Source organism: Dendronephthya gigantea, unplaced genomic scaffold (genome assembly GCF_004324835.1).
Source record: "Dendronephthya gigantea isolate DGI-Jeju-01 unplaced genomic scaffold, DenGig_1.0 000052F, whole genome shotgun sequence".
In the NCBI taxonomy this organism is placed as follows: Eukaryota; Metazoa; Cnidaria; class Anthozoa; order Malacalcyonacea; family Nephtheidae; genus Dendronephthya; species Dendronephthya gigantea.
This window is the reverse complement of record NW_021163062.1, coordinates 710669-727286: the sequence shown is the minus strand read 5'-3', so window position 1 is coordinate 727286 and position 16618 is coordinate 710669. Positions and strand designations below refer to the sequence as shown.

At 37.6% G+C, this 16618-nt stretch overlaps 1 protein-coding gene across 1 annotated transcript in view; it reads left to right on the top strand.

The window, feature by feature from the left end:
- Positions 1 to 16266, top strand: part of LOC114528927 (dehydrogenase/reductase SDR family member 7-like) — a 37753-nt gene extending 21487 nt beyond the window's left edge. Inside the window, exons 5-8 of the mRNA XM_028550638.1 lie at positions 7011 to 7130; positions 8618 to 8790; positions 15364 to 15416; positions 16053 to 16266. Coding sequence (XP_028406439.1) covers positions 7011 to 7130; positions 8618 to 8790; positions 15364 to 15416; positions 16053 to 16069 — 363 coding nt within the window. The 3' untranslated portion in view covers positions 16070 to 16266. The remainder of the gene's footprint in view (positions 1 to 7010; positions 7131 to 8617; positions 8791 to 15363; positions 15417 to 16052) is intronic.
- The last annotated feature ends 352 nt before the right edge of the window (positions 16267 to 16618 follow it).

The window sequence follows — 16618 nt, the reverse complement described above, 5'->3', positions numbered from 1 at the left end:
AGGAGATATTTAAAAAAAAAATGCCAATAAATTGCACAATTCATGGGTGCAAAAGTAATGGATATAACAATGAGGGGAAAGAAAACAACTATATTTCATTTCACAGGCAAGTTTATTCAGGCATTCATAACAACAGTGTCATGTCTGAAATGCAAGGCAATTAGTTTCAAAATATTTGATAACAGAAGTACAAGCCATTGAAAATAATTAATGTATAAATAAAAGAGCATTTCTATAAAATGAAGTATCAATTCACTTGTTTTACAATGGGAAAAGCACACACATTGATGTTATATTAATTTTGCTGTATGTAATAAATATGTACACAGGCTATGTACTATAAACTATAAACATAAGTGACAAAGCAATCAAGTATTCAATGGGAAAGAAACAATGAAACTTACAGTATTACAGAGTAATATACAGATTACAAGTATTTAAAAAATTAATATTATACTAAACCATAATTTGCATGTACAGGTTTCCTTTGAAGGATGTGGATATGCTCCAGAAATGGGAAAATGCTGTCATGGCAATAAATAAGAGCAACCAAGCATGGAAAGCCACTCGATTTAGTTTCATCTGTAGCAAGCATTTTGACCACCAAGACTACATCATTCCACCAACCTCTGATAAGCCCTGTAGATTAAAAAAATATGCAGTGCCATCATTGTTTTCAACATTGGAGCAACCTAGTGCATTGGGCCTTACCTACGCTGAAAGTGATAGACTAGGAATTCCCAGAAAACGCCCCCACCCCAGAGAGTTAAGTGGCATGTCACCTGCAGCTAAGGTGTTCCTAGACCACAACTACTCAAAACAAATGCCAGATGAGGAGGATATTAACAATGAAGAAGATATGAGCAATGGGGAGCAAGAAGAGAAGCCAGATTTGTCACAAAAACTAAAGCAAAAAATTAAAAATTTGCAACAGCGACTAAGAAGATCAAAAGCAAAATTAAATAACATGAGCAATTTAATTTCCCACCTACAAGAAAAACTGGTCATCAGTACAGAACAGGCAGGATTACTGCACGCAGCATTTGACAACCTTCAGCTATCACTTTTTAAAAACACCAAAACAAATACCAAAAAGAAACCACAAGGAAGAAGATATGATGATCAGGTGAAGGAATTTGCTCTGACCCTTTATTTTTATTCACCTAAGGCCTACAAATACGTTCGATCCATAATTCCACTACCTAATCCCTCAAATCTACGAAAGTTGTCATCCTCTGTCAATTGTGAACCAGGCTTTTTTGAAGAAGCTTTTGATGCACTAGCAAGCGAAGCCAGTAGAGATGCAATAAAAAAGGACTGCTGCATGGTGATAGATGCAATGGCTATAAGAAAGCAAACAATATACGAGCCAAAGAATGATTGCTATGTTGGTTTTGTAAACTATGGAGAGGGTGGTCCAATTCCTGACGATCCAGACACGTTGGCTACAGAGGCACATGTTTTTCTTCTTGCTGGCACAAGAAGCAATTGGAAATGCCCTATTGGTTACTTCCTGACGGATAAAATCGCATCGAAGACCCAAACACAATTAATCAAGACAGCTCTGATAAAAGCCGCTGAAGCAGGACTCAAAGTGTGGTCAATTACTGCAGATGGAACATCTGTGAATATGAGTACCTTCGAGCAATTAGGATGCAAGTTTGGTTCCACATACGAGTCATTTCAAACAAAATTCCCCCACCCAACAACTGGAGAAGACGTATTTATAATTGCAGATCCTTGCCATATGCTCAAGTTGGCAAGGAATGCCCTAGCATTCCTTGGCACCATCAAAGATGACGAAGGCCAACCAATAAGATGGGACTACTTCAAGGAACTAAACAAGCTTCAACAAGAAGAGGGGCTAAAGATGGGGAACAAAATTTCATTAAACCACATCAAGTTTGAAAAACACAAAATGAATGTGCGTCTCGCAGCACAAACACTGAGTTCTTCTGTTGCAGATGCCATTGAATTTTTAGATGTTGGCATGAAAAATCCCAAATTTCATAACAGTAAGGGCACTGTCAAGTTTGTAAGAATGATCGATCGGCTTTTTGATGTCCTAAATTCAAGAAATCCTGTGGGGAAAGGATTCAAACAGCCTCTACGTGTCACAAACAAAGCAACTTATGAAGAAGTTCTGAAATCAACAGCAACCTATTTGTTATCATTACAAGTAGGTTCACCATCTCAACTCCTGGCAACTCACAGAAGGAAAACTTTCATCATCGGTTTTGTAACCGACATCATATCAACTATTAACATGGCCAACCAAATGTTCACACTGCCTATCAACCCCTTCAAGTACATTCTAACTTACAAGTATTCCCAAGACCACTTGGAACTTCTCTTCTCTTGCGTGCGATCAAGGGGAGGTTGGAATAATAATCCAAACACTTTGCAACTCAAATATGCTCTTCGACAAATGATGATGAAAAATGCCATCACTGCTTCTAAAAATGCCAACTGTGTGGAATTTGAAACCAACACCATCATACCAATTTTTCACAGGAAAAAACACAGGGCACCACTTGGCGAGGGCATGGATGAAAATGGCACAACACAAGATGAAAGCGAAGAAGCAGAAGAAAATTTGATGTTCGAGCATTTAGATCAGAACATTCACTCTGAATTTATTTCCAACATTTTATTCTACATTGGGGGATTTATTGTGAAGAAATTAATCAAGAAGGTTACCTGTGAAAGATGCCAGGAATGTCTTGTTGGCAACATAATTCTGCAATCAGAATTATCAGATCATGACTACTGTGGAGCGTCCACGTATGACGAAGTGTCTTCAGCCTCTGCATTCACCCTGTTCGTCAATAACGGTGGATTGAAAATACCATCCAAATCCGTGTTTCGGACGATCGAACGATGCGAACACATTTTCAGGCAGTCAGTTATCGCGAACGGCATCAGCACTGTAAAAAAGCTAAAAAACAAAATGATTGTTAACGTTTGCCATCATTTGCTTTTTGAAGCCAGCCAATCAGTGTTTGAAGAGCACAAGGGGGAAAATGACCACCAGCTAAAGCTAATCAAATGGACTGCAGATAAATACTTCACGCTGCGATTGTTCACCTACGGCAAACATTTTAGTGAGACAGTTGGGCAAAATGGATTGCCTAGTTCCAGGCACCAGCTAAACAAATTGATTTTGTTTAATAATCAGTAGAATTATATATGTAAATATGTTTGAATACTTACCTTTCCAGCCATTGATCCTCAGGAAAAATTCTTTTATATACGTTCGAATTTTGTCTAAATATTTTGACGACCCAACATGATATGTAATATACGTTCAATATTCCATCAATTACATATTCTTCTTTAGAAATATACTCTCCCTTGAAAATTGTTTGAAAAAAGCGTAAAATGCCTGCATGATTCAAACAAAAAGTACAAAATTTCTCCATTTTAACGAGTTTCCAAAAAATATAACCGGCCGCGTCGCCATGCTTCCACCCTTCGTGACTAGTCCACGCAAAAAACACGCGTGTTTCCTTTGGAATTTCCGCGCCAGAGGCCTGGATCATACCTACAAAAAAGGCATCATGATCCGCCATCTTGGCTTCACTCATTAATGAGGGAAAGTCAGAGAGTGAGCGTTCCAGTCTTATTTGAGTTCACTGGTATCCAATTTGTGTCTTGCTCACACAATCCTGGTGTGTGCAGGAACTTTTTCATGGGGGTACAAAGCTCCTGCACACACCAGGATGGCGTATAGAATTGCGTAGAATTATGCGTGCGCTTCTGAAAAGTTTCGGACAGGAAAACATTAGCAAAATGCAAAAAGTGAGGCTTCTGGTGTGTCTATTCTGTGGTCTTTATTAAAAACGTTTTTACTCTGGAGTTCCGCTACACCTTGGGCCAGTTGTATAAAAGACTAGTTAACTTTTAACAGAAATTAAGGACCGAATTGGCCAATCTGAGTTTTATGTTTTTAGGTTAACTAGGTCTAGGATTTGACTATGCAAAATGTAGTTAAAGAGTTTTATACAACCATCTACTGGCCGTTCATTTAAGCTACATGAAGGTCCTACATGCAGTGCGTGAAACAGTGGCGTAGGCAGCCCGACAATTTAGTCATGCTATGCTAATATTTTGGTGTTCATTGACTGTGAAAACAATGAATTTCTAAATAAATGAATAATGATAATAACATAAAATTTGCATAGCATGACTAAATCGTCATGCTGGCTACGCCACTGGTGTGAAAAAGGCACCCTTACGAAAGAGTACAATCGCACGTATCTCAAATTTTAAAGCGCCAATACAGGGTACTTTTTTGGACACACTGTATAAAAGGATTGATGAAATGTTGCTTTTTGTGTGATAACGTGCGCTCTAGCTGGGGTAAATTTAGTCTGTGAAAAAAATCACTTCGCGCGTTAACCAGCAAGTTATTAGTGACTGCATGATCAAGGGTAAGTCAGAAAAATGACTACAGCTCTAACATGCAATCATATTGGTAGATTTTTATGTAAAAATATTCTTTGGAAATGAATAACCATGCAATAGCGTTGTTATTAAGGTATTTTGAAATTGAAATTAGGTCGTGTCATTTGTTCTGACTTATCTTGAGTTCAATATACTGATGCATGTCATAGAAGCGGGATGAGCTAAATTAAGAACCTACAATGTTAGAACAAGTGGGTGGGGTAAAAGTAAAGAGCTATCCTGCTTTTTCACGGTGAATTTATTTGCAGACCAATCACATCACCGGATTTCAGTTTTCTATTTCCGCCGCGGGAATAAATTCCCTGGTATAAGATCGCGTTTCAAATACTATACAGGGTGTATCAAAAAAAATGTCCCAAATGTAAAAATTCCGTTTTTCAGGATATTTTGCAGAATTTGGCAAATTTTTGTGTTTCTAGAGATAGTTAAGACTTATCTGGTATACCTAGGCCAAGTTTGGTTTTTCATTAACAAAATTATGTTACCGGGGGGGGGGGGTGTTCGTTTCCACTGATATTGAGAGGGCTTGCGCGCGAAAATGTGAAGCTGAAATTGAGATATTATTTAGCTGTCTAAAAGTAGGAAAGCTTTTTAATAAACTGTCAAAGTTTCAGAAAATTTAATGCATACTGGGAGCAACGCGCGACCCCTAAAGGTGACAAATATTTCATTGCGCGCATTGGATTAAATGCATCGTTGATTTTAGCGTGACCGATCTCATACAAGGTGGGCAAATGAATAAATTAAAGCGAGAAACTGAACACATAAACAAAGCGATTTATACGTGATGTTAATCCTCAGCATGTCCACCATTTCATTCTAAGCAAACTACGGCTTGTCTGAGCATACTAAACACTGAACAGCGAACCATTTGTCTGTCCATTCGCCTAGATTTGCCGGTGGTAGCGTAGGCGATTTGCAAGAATTTCGAACGAAATGGATAATTTGAGACAGGACAGACAAATGTGGTTCGGCGTTCAGTGTTTACCATGCCCAGACGAGCCGCAGTTTGCTTAGAAAGAAATGGTAGAAATGTTGAGGATTAAAATCAAGAATAAAAATCTTGTTATTAAATCGCTTCGTCTTCTTGCTCAGTTTCTCGCTTTAATTTATTCATTTGCCCATGCAGCCTTGCATCAGATCAGTCACGCTAAAATCAACCATGCATTTAATCCACTGCGCGCAATGAAATATTTGTCACTTTTAGGGGTCGCGCGTTGCTCCCAGTTTGCATTATTTTTCCTGAAACTTTGACAGTTTATTAAAAAGCTTTCCTACTTTTAGACAGCTAAATAATATCTCAATTTTAGCTTCACATTTTTGCGCGCAAGCCCTCTCAATATCAGTGGAAACGAACCACCCCCCCCCCGGTAACATAATTTTGTTAATGAAAAACCAAACTTGGCCTAGGTATACCAGATAAGTCTTAACTATCTCTAGGAACACAAAAAATTGCCAAATTCTGCAAAATATCCTGAAAAACGGAAATTTTACATTTGGGACATTTTTTTTGATACACCCTGTAGAACTGCAATCGACGAAACAGTGGCAGATCCAGAGTTGGACAGAATAACGACTTGATTTGAAATTCAAAGTATTTTATTAACAACGCTATAATTATAGTTATGAATAATAATAATAAATATTTACGGATGCATTGGCAAATTAGAATAGAAGTAAGCTTTTATCCTCGTATGTGAACTGTCAGATAAGATAATTTAGTGGCCATCTTTGAAGCTAAGTTGAAGCCGAATTGGTCACCAATTGCCAATCTTTTTCTAATCTGCGTTTTTGGCTTCACGACCCACGATCGCGCTGAGAAAGATTCAGAGATATAAGAGACCTTTAGTTTGACGTTTATGGCAAACGTCAAACCGCTGGCAAAGTTTGTGTTTTAACTCCACTACCTTTAAGTGTGCGGCATTTTCGCTAAATTACAAACGTTCTGCGTAAAACTTGTGATGTTCAGCAGTAATGTAAGAAAGCAATACACTATTTCTGATGTATTTAGAAAAGCAGCAAATTCAGCTTTGCCGTATGTGCTTCACGTTTGCCGTATAAAATTTAATGCTCGAACGACTGCATACACCCTCAGCCGTTCAGGCATTGAATTTTATACGACGAACGTGAAACATATACGGCAAAGCTGAATTTGCTGCTTTTCTAAATACATCAGCGAAATTGCCGCACACAGTAGTGGAGTTAAAACACAAACTTTGCTAGCGGTTTGGCGTTTGCCGTAAGCGTCAAACTAAAGGTCTCTATAGTAACCAGATAAACCTGTAAGATACCGTCAATTAATTGTCATCCCAGTCTTAGTTTATAGAGTTAATATGGTCATTCTCGCTTTAATTTCTTGCACGGGTGTTTGTTTTCATAACCACATTCGTCTGAGGTTTAATTAAAGTTCTTCTATCATGGAAATCAAATTTGTTATTTTCTTATATTTTGTGATACGACGGCAGTATTCAGGAAGATTAGAAAACTCAACAAACTCCATGATATCCAGTAAATTAACAATTTTTTGTTTAACGCTATTTCAGGGGTATTTCTCTGCTTTGCGCTATGAACTTCATGGAAAAGGTATCAGAGTTTTATTAGTCTGCCCAGGACCAATAAAGTCGGCTATTGTGGAGAATGTCGTAACACAGACATGGGGCAAGGTATGTAAATCATTCTTTGACACTGAACAAGGAGGAATTTCGCTTTAAAGTAATCGGCATATTGCGGTGCCCGCGCCAAGTTTGGCACCGCATTATATTCTGCCTGTGAGTTTGTTTGTTCGCATCAATACGTTTCCTTAATCGCCTAGCAAAATTCCTTTCCTATAATTATTACTATAAATCTTGTTGTACGTTTGCCAAATTCTTTTTTTAAAGGAACGTTCTTTTTTCAATTTCAATCTCAAACTCTGATAATTGCGTGTATCTCTGCTTTTATGCACCCAAGAAGGACAAAAATACCACCATTCGATTCAGCGTAAGAAATTATACTTACAGGTCTTAAATACATTACTAAACAAGAGTATTCGCAGCGATTTATGACGTTTGAAAGACAAACGAAATTGAATTGTTGACAAATCGCTCAAAATTACTATGCTGTACTTTACTAGTAATAGTAAGTTTGGTCTTTGATATCTTTCATATCGTTGGTTTTCTCTTTTAATTTTCGTCCTTAAATAAGTGGATCGGTCTTACATTTAACAATTAGTCGCCGAAGGCGAGGTGATTACAAGCCTATATTCACTGAGCCGAAGGCGAAGTATAATTTCAGTATTGAAAAAGTTTTATTTATAAATACAACTGATTTATGTTCTCAATTTCTGCTTCCGAAATTTTTCCAAAACGATTTTGAGTATTTTCAGCCATGTTTTTTGGGGAAAAGCAATAGTTACTGCTCAGACTGCTCTGAGCAGTAACTATTGCCTCATAGTTACTGCCGAGGGAGCCAATCAGAATGCTCAAAGGTCATTTTTCAATACTGAAATTATACTAATACGATTTATTTTATAGTACTTTGAGCCAAATATATTCTATTTCGAAGGTTTTAAAGTATAGTTTCAATAAGCGAACTTTATGACAAATCGCTCAAAATTATTAAACAAATTAAAAATGCAGTACGCTTAATCCTTGACTTCTGTATCGTTGCTTTTCTAGTTTCCGGCTCTACACCAGTTTATCGTTTCTCTTCATTTTGATAGTATTTTTAGATAGTATTTTTAGCCTAAATATTTTATCTCTGAAGATTTTAAAACGGCGCAATTTTGACCTTAATGTACCAACCAACCAGGCTGCGGCCGACAGAATGTAAGTTGGTAATGTCGTTAGAAATGAGCGGACGTTTTATTTCTAGGCAAGCATTGCGGGCACCGCATTTTAGTACTGTGTCTGGTTTGTTTACATTTTTCAGGCAAAGCCAATCAAAAGGCCTAAATTTTTAATACTTCGTGTTTTAAAATTAATAATGTACCTTTTTACCGGAAGTAGTTTAAATTTATGCATTCTGTTTGGGTTACTGAAAATGTAAACAAAATTGCTTGTTGGTCTAAAACGAAATTCCCCTTGTTCTGGCACTGTGGTTAATGTGAAGAAAATAGATACAGGAGTATTTAATGAACTGCAGGACTGTGCAACTTTTTAATGTGTACTAGAGTGTAAAAGATACCCCATATGAATATGATGCGACGCATCGCATGGAAACAGATGAATTTGCAAACTATATGGCAATTGCGATGGTGAATGAATTGGATGAATGTTGGATCTCTCCCCAACCTGTATTGTTAGCGGCATATGTCTCTCAGTATATGCCTTCCACCGCGAATTGGTAAGCTTGGCTGTATTTATTTAAAGGGATATGGCAATAAAAATTATTTCTGTTTTGTTGAAGAAAACTTACACTTCTTATAGGATCTGTTCTAAAACACCACACGAGTCAGAACACGAGTGAACACGAATAAACACGAATGAACACGAGTCAGAACACGACTCCAAAAATATGAACACGAGTGAACACGAGTGAACACGAGTTAAAAAATCATGAACACGAGCGAACACGAGTCCAAAAATCATGAACACGAGTGAACACGAGTCCAAAAATCATGAACACGAGCGAACACGAGTCCAAAAATCATGAACACGAGCGAACACGAGTCCAAAAATCATGAACACGAGTGAACACGATGGTTGTCCAATACTGTTGCAAGCATACGGGTCGTTCGTTTCGTAAAATTTTTTATACGGATGGTAAAGTGGTTTAGGCATTTCTATTCGTTAGTATAGTAAGCAACCATTCGCACCATTGGTATCCGGAATAGACTCTAAGTTTACGATCCGTAAATAGACTATGTCGATTCGTAAACTCATTTTGTCGACTAGAACATGAGGCACAGACTGTGTCCATTTGCAAATAGGGCAAGTTGTGTCTATAGAATAAGGCGATGAAGAAATTGTCGATCCGTACCATTGGTATCGAATGGACTGTTCGTTTACGATCCGTAAACAAACTGTGTCGATTCGTAAATTGGGCCAGATGTGTCTGGGATAGGCATCTGAAAAGCTTGTCGATCCGTACCATTGGTATCGAATGGACTGTTCGTTTACGATCCGTAAACAAACTGTGTCGATTCGTAAATAGGGCATGATGTGTCTAGGACAGGGCTCTCAAAAGCTTGTCGATCCGTACCATTGGTATCGAATGGGCTGTTCGTTTACGATCCGTAAACAAACTGTGTTGATTCGTAAATAGGGCATGATGTGTTTAGGATAGGGCTCTGAAAAAGTTGTCGATCCGTACCATTGGTATCGAATGGACTGTTCGTTTACGATCCGTAAACAGACTGTGTCGATTCGTAAATAGGGCGAGATGTGTCTAGGACAGGGCTCTCAAAAGCTTGTCGATCCGTACCATTGGTATCGAATGGACTGTTCGTTTACGATCCGTAAACAAACTGTGTCGATTCGTAAATAGGGCATGATGTGTCTAGGACAGGGCTCTCAAAAGCGTGTCGATCCGTACCATTGGTATCGAATGGACTGTTCCTTTACGATCCGTAAACAGAGTGTGTCGATTCGTAAATATAGGGCATGATGTGTCCAGGATAGGGCTCTGAAAAAGTTGTTGATCCGTACCATTGGTGTCGAATGGACTGTTCGTTTACGATCCGTAAACAGACTGTGTCGATTCGTAAATATAGGGAAGATGTGTCTGGGATAGGCCTCTGAAAAGCTTGTCGATCCGTACCATTGGTATCAAATGGACTGTTCGTTTACGATCCGTAAACAGAGTGTGTCGATTCGTAAATAGGGCATGATGTGTCTAGGACAGGGCTCTCAAAAGCTTGTCGATCCGTACCATTGGTATCGAATGGACTGTTCGTTTACGATCCGTAAACAGACTGCGTCGAATCGTAAATATAGGGAAGATGTGTCTGGGATAGGCCTCTGAAAAGCTTGTCGATCCGTACCATTGGTATCAAATGGACTGTTCGTTTACGATCCGTAAACAGATTTTTGTCCATTTGTAAATAAAGTAATTTAACACCATGCGAGTGATGCGACTAAGGTTTGTCCCCGAAAAGGTGTCGATCGAAAACAATTTGTGATAAAGATACGTTTAAATTAACGCTGTTCCTTTTTAATAACGGCTGCCCTCCTTATGTCATTTTCGAATGGATTGTTTCGTCGCTATAGTAGCTACATATAACAAGTCTATTTTAATATCGTAGCTAGAGATTTGCCAGGCGGAAAACGACTTCTTATGATAAATATGAGAGCCCAACATAATTATAAAATTATGAAGCCATCAAAACAATTCAGAGCTTAAAAAAATACATTTCTAACGTTTTGTCTAATTTAAAGACATCTCTATTTTATTAATAGACATATCTTGTGAAGTTGTGTGCTATACAGGGTGAGTCAGAAAAAAGTCCCCTCTATTGAAATCAAGCCTTTGTTAGAATCTGATTGCCTTAATATTATGATAAACCCAATTGAAAGCAAGACGCTTTATTTGAATGCCTCAACCTAATAACTATGCTATTTACACACTACTGCGTTGATCATGCATTCAAATCAACAAAGGCTTCATTTCAATAGGGGGGACTTTTTTTTGACTCACCCTGTATATAATGCAATAACATTTTGCGGATTTTAATAACAACGCATGTTATATTGCTCGTATTTTTCTTGAGAACGAAGGAATATCATATATAATTAGACTATTGTATTGATAGGAATATCTTGGGTACCATAATATTACATTGAAGTGATATCTAGCGGGGTTTTTTAGCAATGCGTGTTTTGATTTCATACTCCAAGGGAATCTATGTCTATGCGTATAGCGGTTGGTAAATGAAAGTTTTCCATTAAAAATATACATGCACTATTTAATCCTTGCTGGGGTTTTTTTGAGAACGAGGAATGTTAGCTACATATAATAATTAACACTCATATACAGGCAAATACAGGCAGTTATCTTGAGTGCTGCATGCATGCATGTATTTAGTAAAGTAAAGCTTTGTGATGTATGACGCATATACAGTTATTGCATGCAGGGGAACATTGCATGCAGGTTTTATCGAGAATGCTTGTGTTTGGTCGCTTTTATCGAGAATGCGCGTATATCGCTCGTTTTTGTCTTGAGATCGAGGAATGCTACATATACCTATATAGTGTTCTATTTTACTGATAGATATGCATATCTTGTGCGCTATATATATTGCAGTGATATCTTGCGGCTTTTAATAACAACATGTTATATTGCTCGTGTTTTTCTTGAGAACGAGGAATATTATATATCAGTAAATAGTCTATTTAATTAATAAGGCATATCTTGGGTAAAATATATATTGAAGCGATATCTAGCGAGTTGTTTTAAAAACTCGTGTATTGGTATCGTTCTCTAAGCGTATAGCGGAAACGGTGTTATTTACGATTGGTAAATGCACGTTTTCCATTCGTACGGTTGGTACGGATGGTACGAATCGACAGTCGTTTCGTGTATGGGGATATTGTACTCCACAGGGGGTTAGACGTATAGCGGAAACGATGCTGTGATGAATTTTTTACGATTGATATATGAACGTTTTTCATTCGTACGGTTGGTACGGATTGAACGAATCGACAGTCGTTTCGTGCGTGTATGCGGATATCGTACTCCAAAGGAGCGCACTCGTTAATAAATTTACAAATGGTAACTGGGTTTTTTCCATTCGTACGGTTCGTACGTCAGTCGGGATTCAGTCCGTTTGTATGTCCCGTTTTACCATCAGTATCGATCCGTGAAAAGTGTCACGAAACGAAAATGTAGTTTACGAATGGTGAAAAAGGTTGTCGATCCGTATGCATGCGACAGTATTGGACATGTATGGTGAACACGAGTCCAAAAATCATGAACACGAGCGAACACGAGTCCAAAAGTCCAAAAATTATGAAAACGAGTAAAAAAAACACAAACACGAGTAAATTTTGTAAATATTTGAACTCATTTAAACAAACTGAACACAACAAGATCCTACAGAGGCATCTTTTAATTACACTCTTTATCATAGTAAAGTATTAACCCGGATTTATTTAAGATTGAGGCTGGTTAGTGGTTACTACAACCTCGGACAAAATAGTTTAGTAACGTGAAGTTATGTTATGCGGAAAATTTATCATGACTTAAACTCAACTTCGCAGCTAGAGGGAACAAGGATTAGGTACATATAATAAGAAAAGAATGCGCATACGACTTTGTCGAAGATTGTAGTATAATCATTATCAGTGACCGGTTCTTAGTGTTCAAAGCAGGTTAGCCTAGCGCAGGGCAATTTTCATCGCAGTGCTTTCCCCCCACTGTGCCCCCAGGAAAGCCTACGAAAGACCCTGGGTACGAGGTTGGCCTTAGGTAACAAAATTGTTCAAATGAAAGTTTCCAAGATTGGTGATGCTAAACGAGTAAATTTATAACTATAACAATGATTGACATCGTATAATTCCCAATCGAGCCGAGTACTGGGTCGAGTCGCGAACCGAAAAGTATCTATGGACTGTTTGGAGGGACAGGAAATATAAGTCTGAAATCATTTGTCCCTCCAAACAGTCCATAGATACTTTGCGGTTCGCGACTCGACCCAGTACTCTGCTCGATTGGGAATTATACGATGTCAATCATTGTTGTAGTTATAAATTTACTCGTTTAGCATCACCAATCTTGGAAACTTTCATTTGAACAATTTTGTTACCTAAGGCCAACCTCGTACCCAGGGTCTTTCGTAGGCTTTCCTGGGGGCACAGTGGGGGGAAAGCACTGCGATGAAAAGTGCCCTGCGGCGAAGGTTGACCTAAGGCTAGGCTAACCTGCTTTGAACACTAAGAACCGGTCACTGATAATGATTATACTACAATCTTCGACAAAGTCGTATGCGCATTCTTTTCTTATTATATGTACCTAATCCTTGTTCCCTCTAGCTGCGAAGTTGAGTTTAAGTCATAATAAATTTCCCGCATAACATAACTTCACGTTACTAAACTATTTTGTCCGAGGTTGTAGTAACCACTAACCAGCCTCAATCTTAAATAAATCCGGGTTAATACTTTACTATGATAAAGAGTGTAATTAAAAGATGCCTCTGTAGGATCTTGTTGTGTTCAGTTTGTTTAAATGAGTTGAAATATTTACAAAATTTACTCGTGTTTGTGTTTTTTTTACTCGTTTTCATAATTTTTGGACTTTTGGACTCGTGTTCGCTCGTGTTCATGATTTTTTGACTCGTGTTCACTCGTGTTCATGATTTTTTGACTCGTGTTCACTCGTGTTCATGATTTTTTGACTCGTGTTCGCTCGTGTTCATGTTTTTTGACTCGTGTTCACTCGTGTTCATGATTTTTGACTCGTGTTCGCTCGTGTTCATGATTTTTTGACTCGTGTTCGCTCGTGTTCATGATTTTTTGACTCGTGTTCACTCGTGTTCATGATTTTTTGACTCGTGTTCGCTCGTGTTCATGATTTTTTGACTCGTGTTCGCTCGTGTTCATGATTTTTTGACTCGTGTTCACTCGTGTTCATGATTTTTTGACTCGTGTTCGCTCGTGTTCATGATTTTTTGACTCGTGTTCGTATTTTTAGAGTCGTGTTCTGACTCGTGTTCATTTGTGTTCATTCGTGTTCACTCGTGTTCTGACTCGTGTGGTGCTTTAGAACAGATCCTTCTTATAGAGCCTTTTTACAACATTTGTTTATCTTACTTACTTCGCAAGAAATTGGCGATCAAAAACATCGACTATATCGAGATATATCCGCCATCTTGTTTTATATTGAGATCTAATTACGTCACGTAAAAGCAGGGTTGACGCTCAAAAAATAACAATTATTACGCTTTAGTTTAGAACTCGTTATGATTTGAGTACGTGCGATTCTAATACCATGGAACTATCACTTTCCTGGATCGTTAATTTGAAGTTACAAAACGAATTCTCACCCAGCTTATGACCTTACGCATATATCAGAGCAAGAATATTCATATCCAAAATGACGGATGTAAGATAATTTCATTCGAAAATATCTTGAGAAGTAATAAAGTTAACAAAAATCCGTAAACGAATTTTTGTAAATAATCATGACGTTGTTTTAAACTAGACAAAGATAATTTTTATTGCTGTATCCCTTCACTACGGCTTCCCCCATGCATGGTTATACGAGTTTGCCATATTAATTTAAAATCGTGATATTCTATTCGGACGCTCGTAACCGTCGCTCCCCTGACTACGGCATTTTGAGAAACTTTCGAAGTCCTCATACGTGATTAGAAATAACTATGAGATCACATTTTCTCCTTTTCCTGGAAAAAAAATTTAGAGAACTATTTTCATGACTGTGACTTTAATTATATGTGTATTTTTCGAAATGGTACGCGTAAGCTATCTTCTAAATACTGGATAGTATTATAGTACGCTAATATTAAATAAATCGGCAGGCACCGAGCTTTATCAGGCTGACACAAAGTGGCGTATGCATACAACGTGACATCTAAAGCTTTTGCTTCCACTACTTTCTGCCGATCTGTCTGGTTGCTGATGATTTTTTAACCAGATTGACATATCGCATTTAAAATGGTTCGCATTATTAAACTATCAAATCACCGTTGAGAAAAGAAAACTACGTTTTGGAACGGTGCCCAAAACATTGTGCAAAATATTTGTTTACGTTTCTAAAACATGTATTTTATATATTTTGTTTTCAAAATATCACCTTTGTATAAACGCCGTGACCATCACTGAATAAAAACATTCTTTTGTTAATAATTGCGCTGATTTTGCATAGATCAACAAGACACAACAGATCGTAGATCAGGTGGTCAGGGATGGGGTTTACTGGATTATTATAAGTCTCTATAATAAATCTACGTTGCTTGTTTAGGTTTTTTAAAAGAAATCTTCTTCGAATGGTAACCAAAGCCCGGAACATGAAAGGTATATTTTTCCTGCAAGAAAACCAAGTAATTGACATCAGATTTTATAAGCCAAAAAAGGATATAGGCAATCCCGTTGTCTCGCGACGAATCTCTCTCTTCGAGGGCACGTCGTGATGAAGGAAACAAGTAACATATTGATTTAGTCTCAGTCGCTTTTTGTTCCATGCTTTGTTTACCCAAAGTAGAATGCCGTAAATGTGTATAAATTATCGTGTGCGGCTATCTTCACTACTGGAAAGGGGACTGGGAAGACTCGAAACGTCCTAAACGAGGCACAATAATACAAAGCCGCCAGACACCTCTTGTAATCATTGTGTTTAGATTCTAACCACCCTCGCGGTTATAGATGATCAAACATGCAATTAATAATTTCATTCGCTTTTGTTTGATTTTTCTTTGAAAAATTTCATTTTTCTTTGCAAATTGATAAAAAATGCCCCTACATGTAACACTCTGCAATTTAAGAAACCTCAGGTTACGGCTCTACTTAATCACTGTCTTTCTTGTCAGTAAGAAAGCAAAGATTACTTAGAATTATCATCTCATCTATTTTTTATTGCCTTTTAACCCAAACTAAATGCGGCATCTAAATTATGCCTAAATTGCGTATTATCTTTGTTTTGTTTTCTCATAGCCAAGAAAGAAGATTAGATATTCATTGACTGATCAATCAAATTTTTCTGTAATCATGTGACTTCTCAAGATGAGTTACGAATCCGTAGGCGTAGAGTTGCGTTTTTGAATGCTCAGTAACTGATGAATAGAATTAAACTATATATTTATTAGTCTTTTCCTTATTGCAATGCAGTGACGGGTGTACAATAGCAAGATTTAGCGCTATTCCTTGAATAGTGATTTTTTTCAATAAAATTGTCCGTTCTTTTGTACATTTGTGATTAAACTTTAGTATTCTTAAACTGGGGGCTTTTTTTAGTAATTGGTATAGCTCCAAAACTGTAGTTTTTCTGCTTTAAGTATTTTTACAACGGTTGTAAAAATTACAATCGAGCGCTTTGCAGTCTTTGTACAACCGGCCCCAGGGACCTCGTGTATCGTGGTAGATTAAATTAAGCTAGTTGCTATTTTAAGACCGTTTCGCCTACACCCACCAATTGGGGGTCACCGAGATGTAGAGACTCTCACTAAAAATATATAGGGCATAAAACATTGACAGCACATCACAAGAAATAGAAGCATATG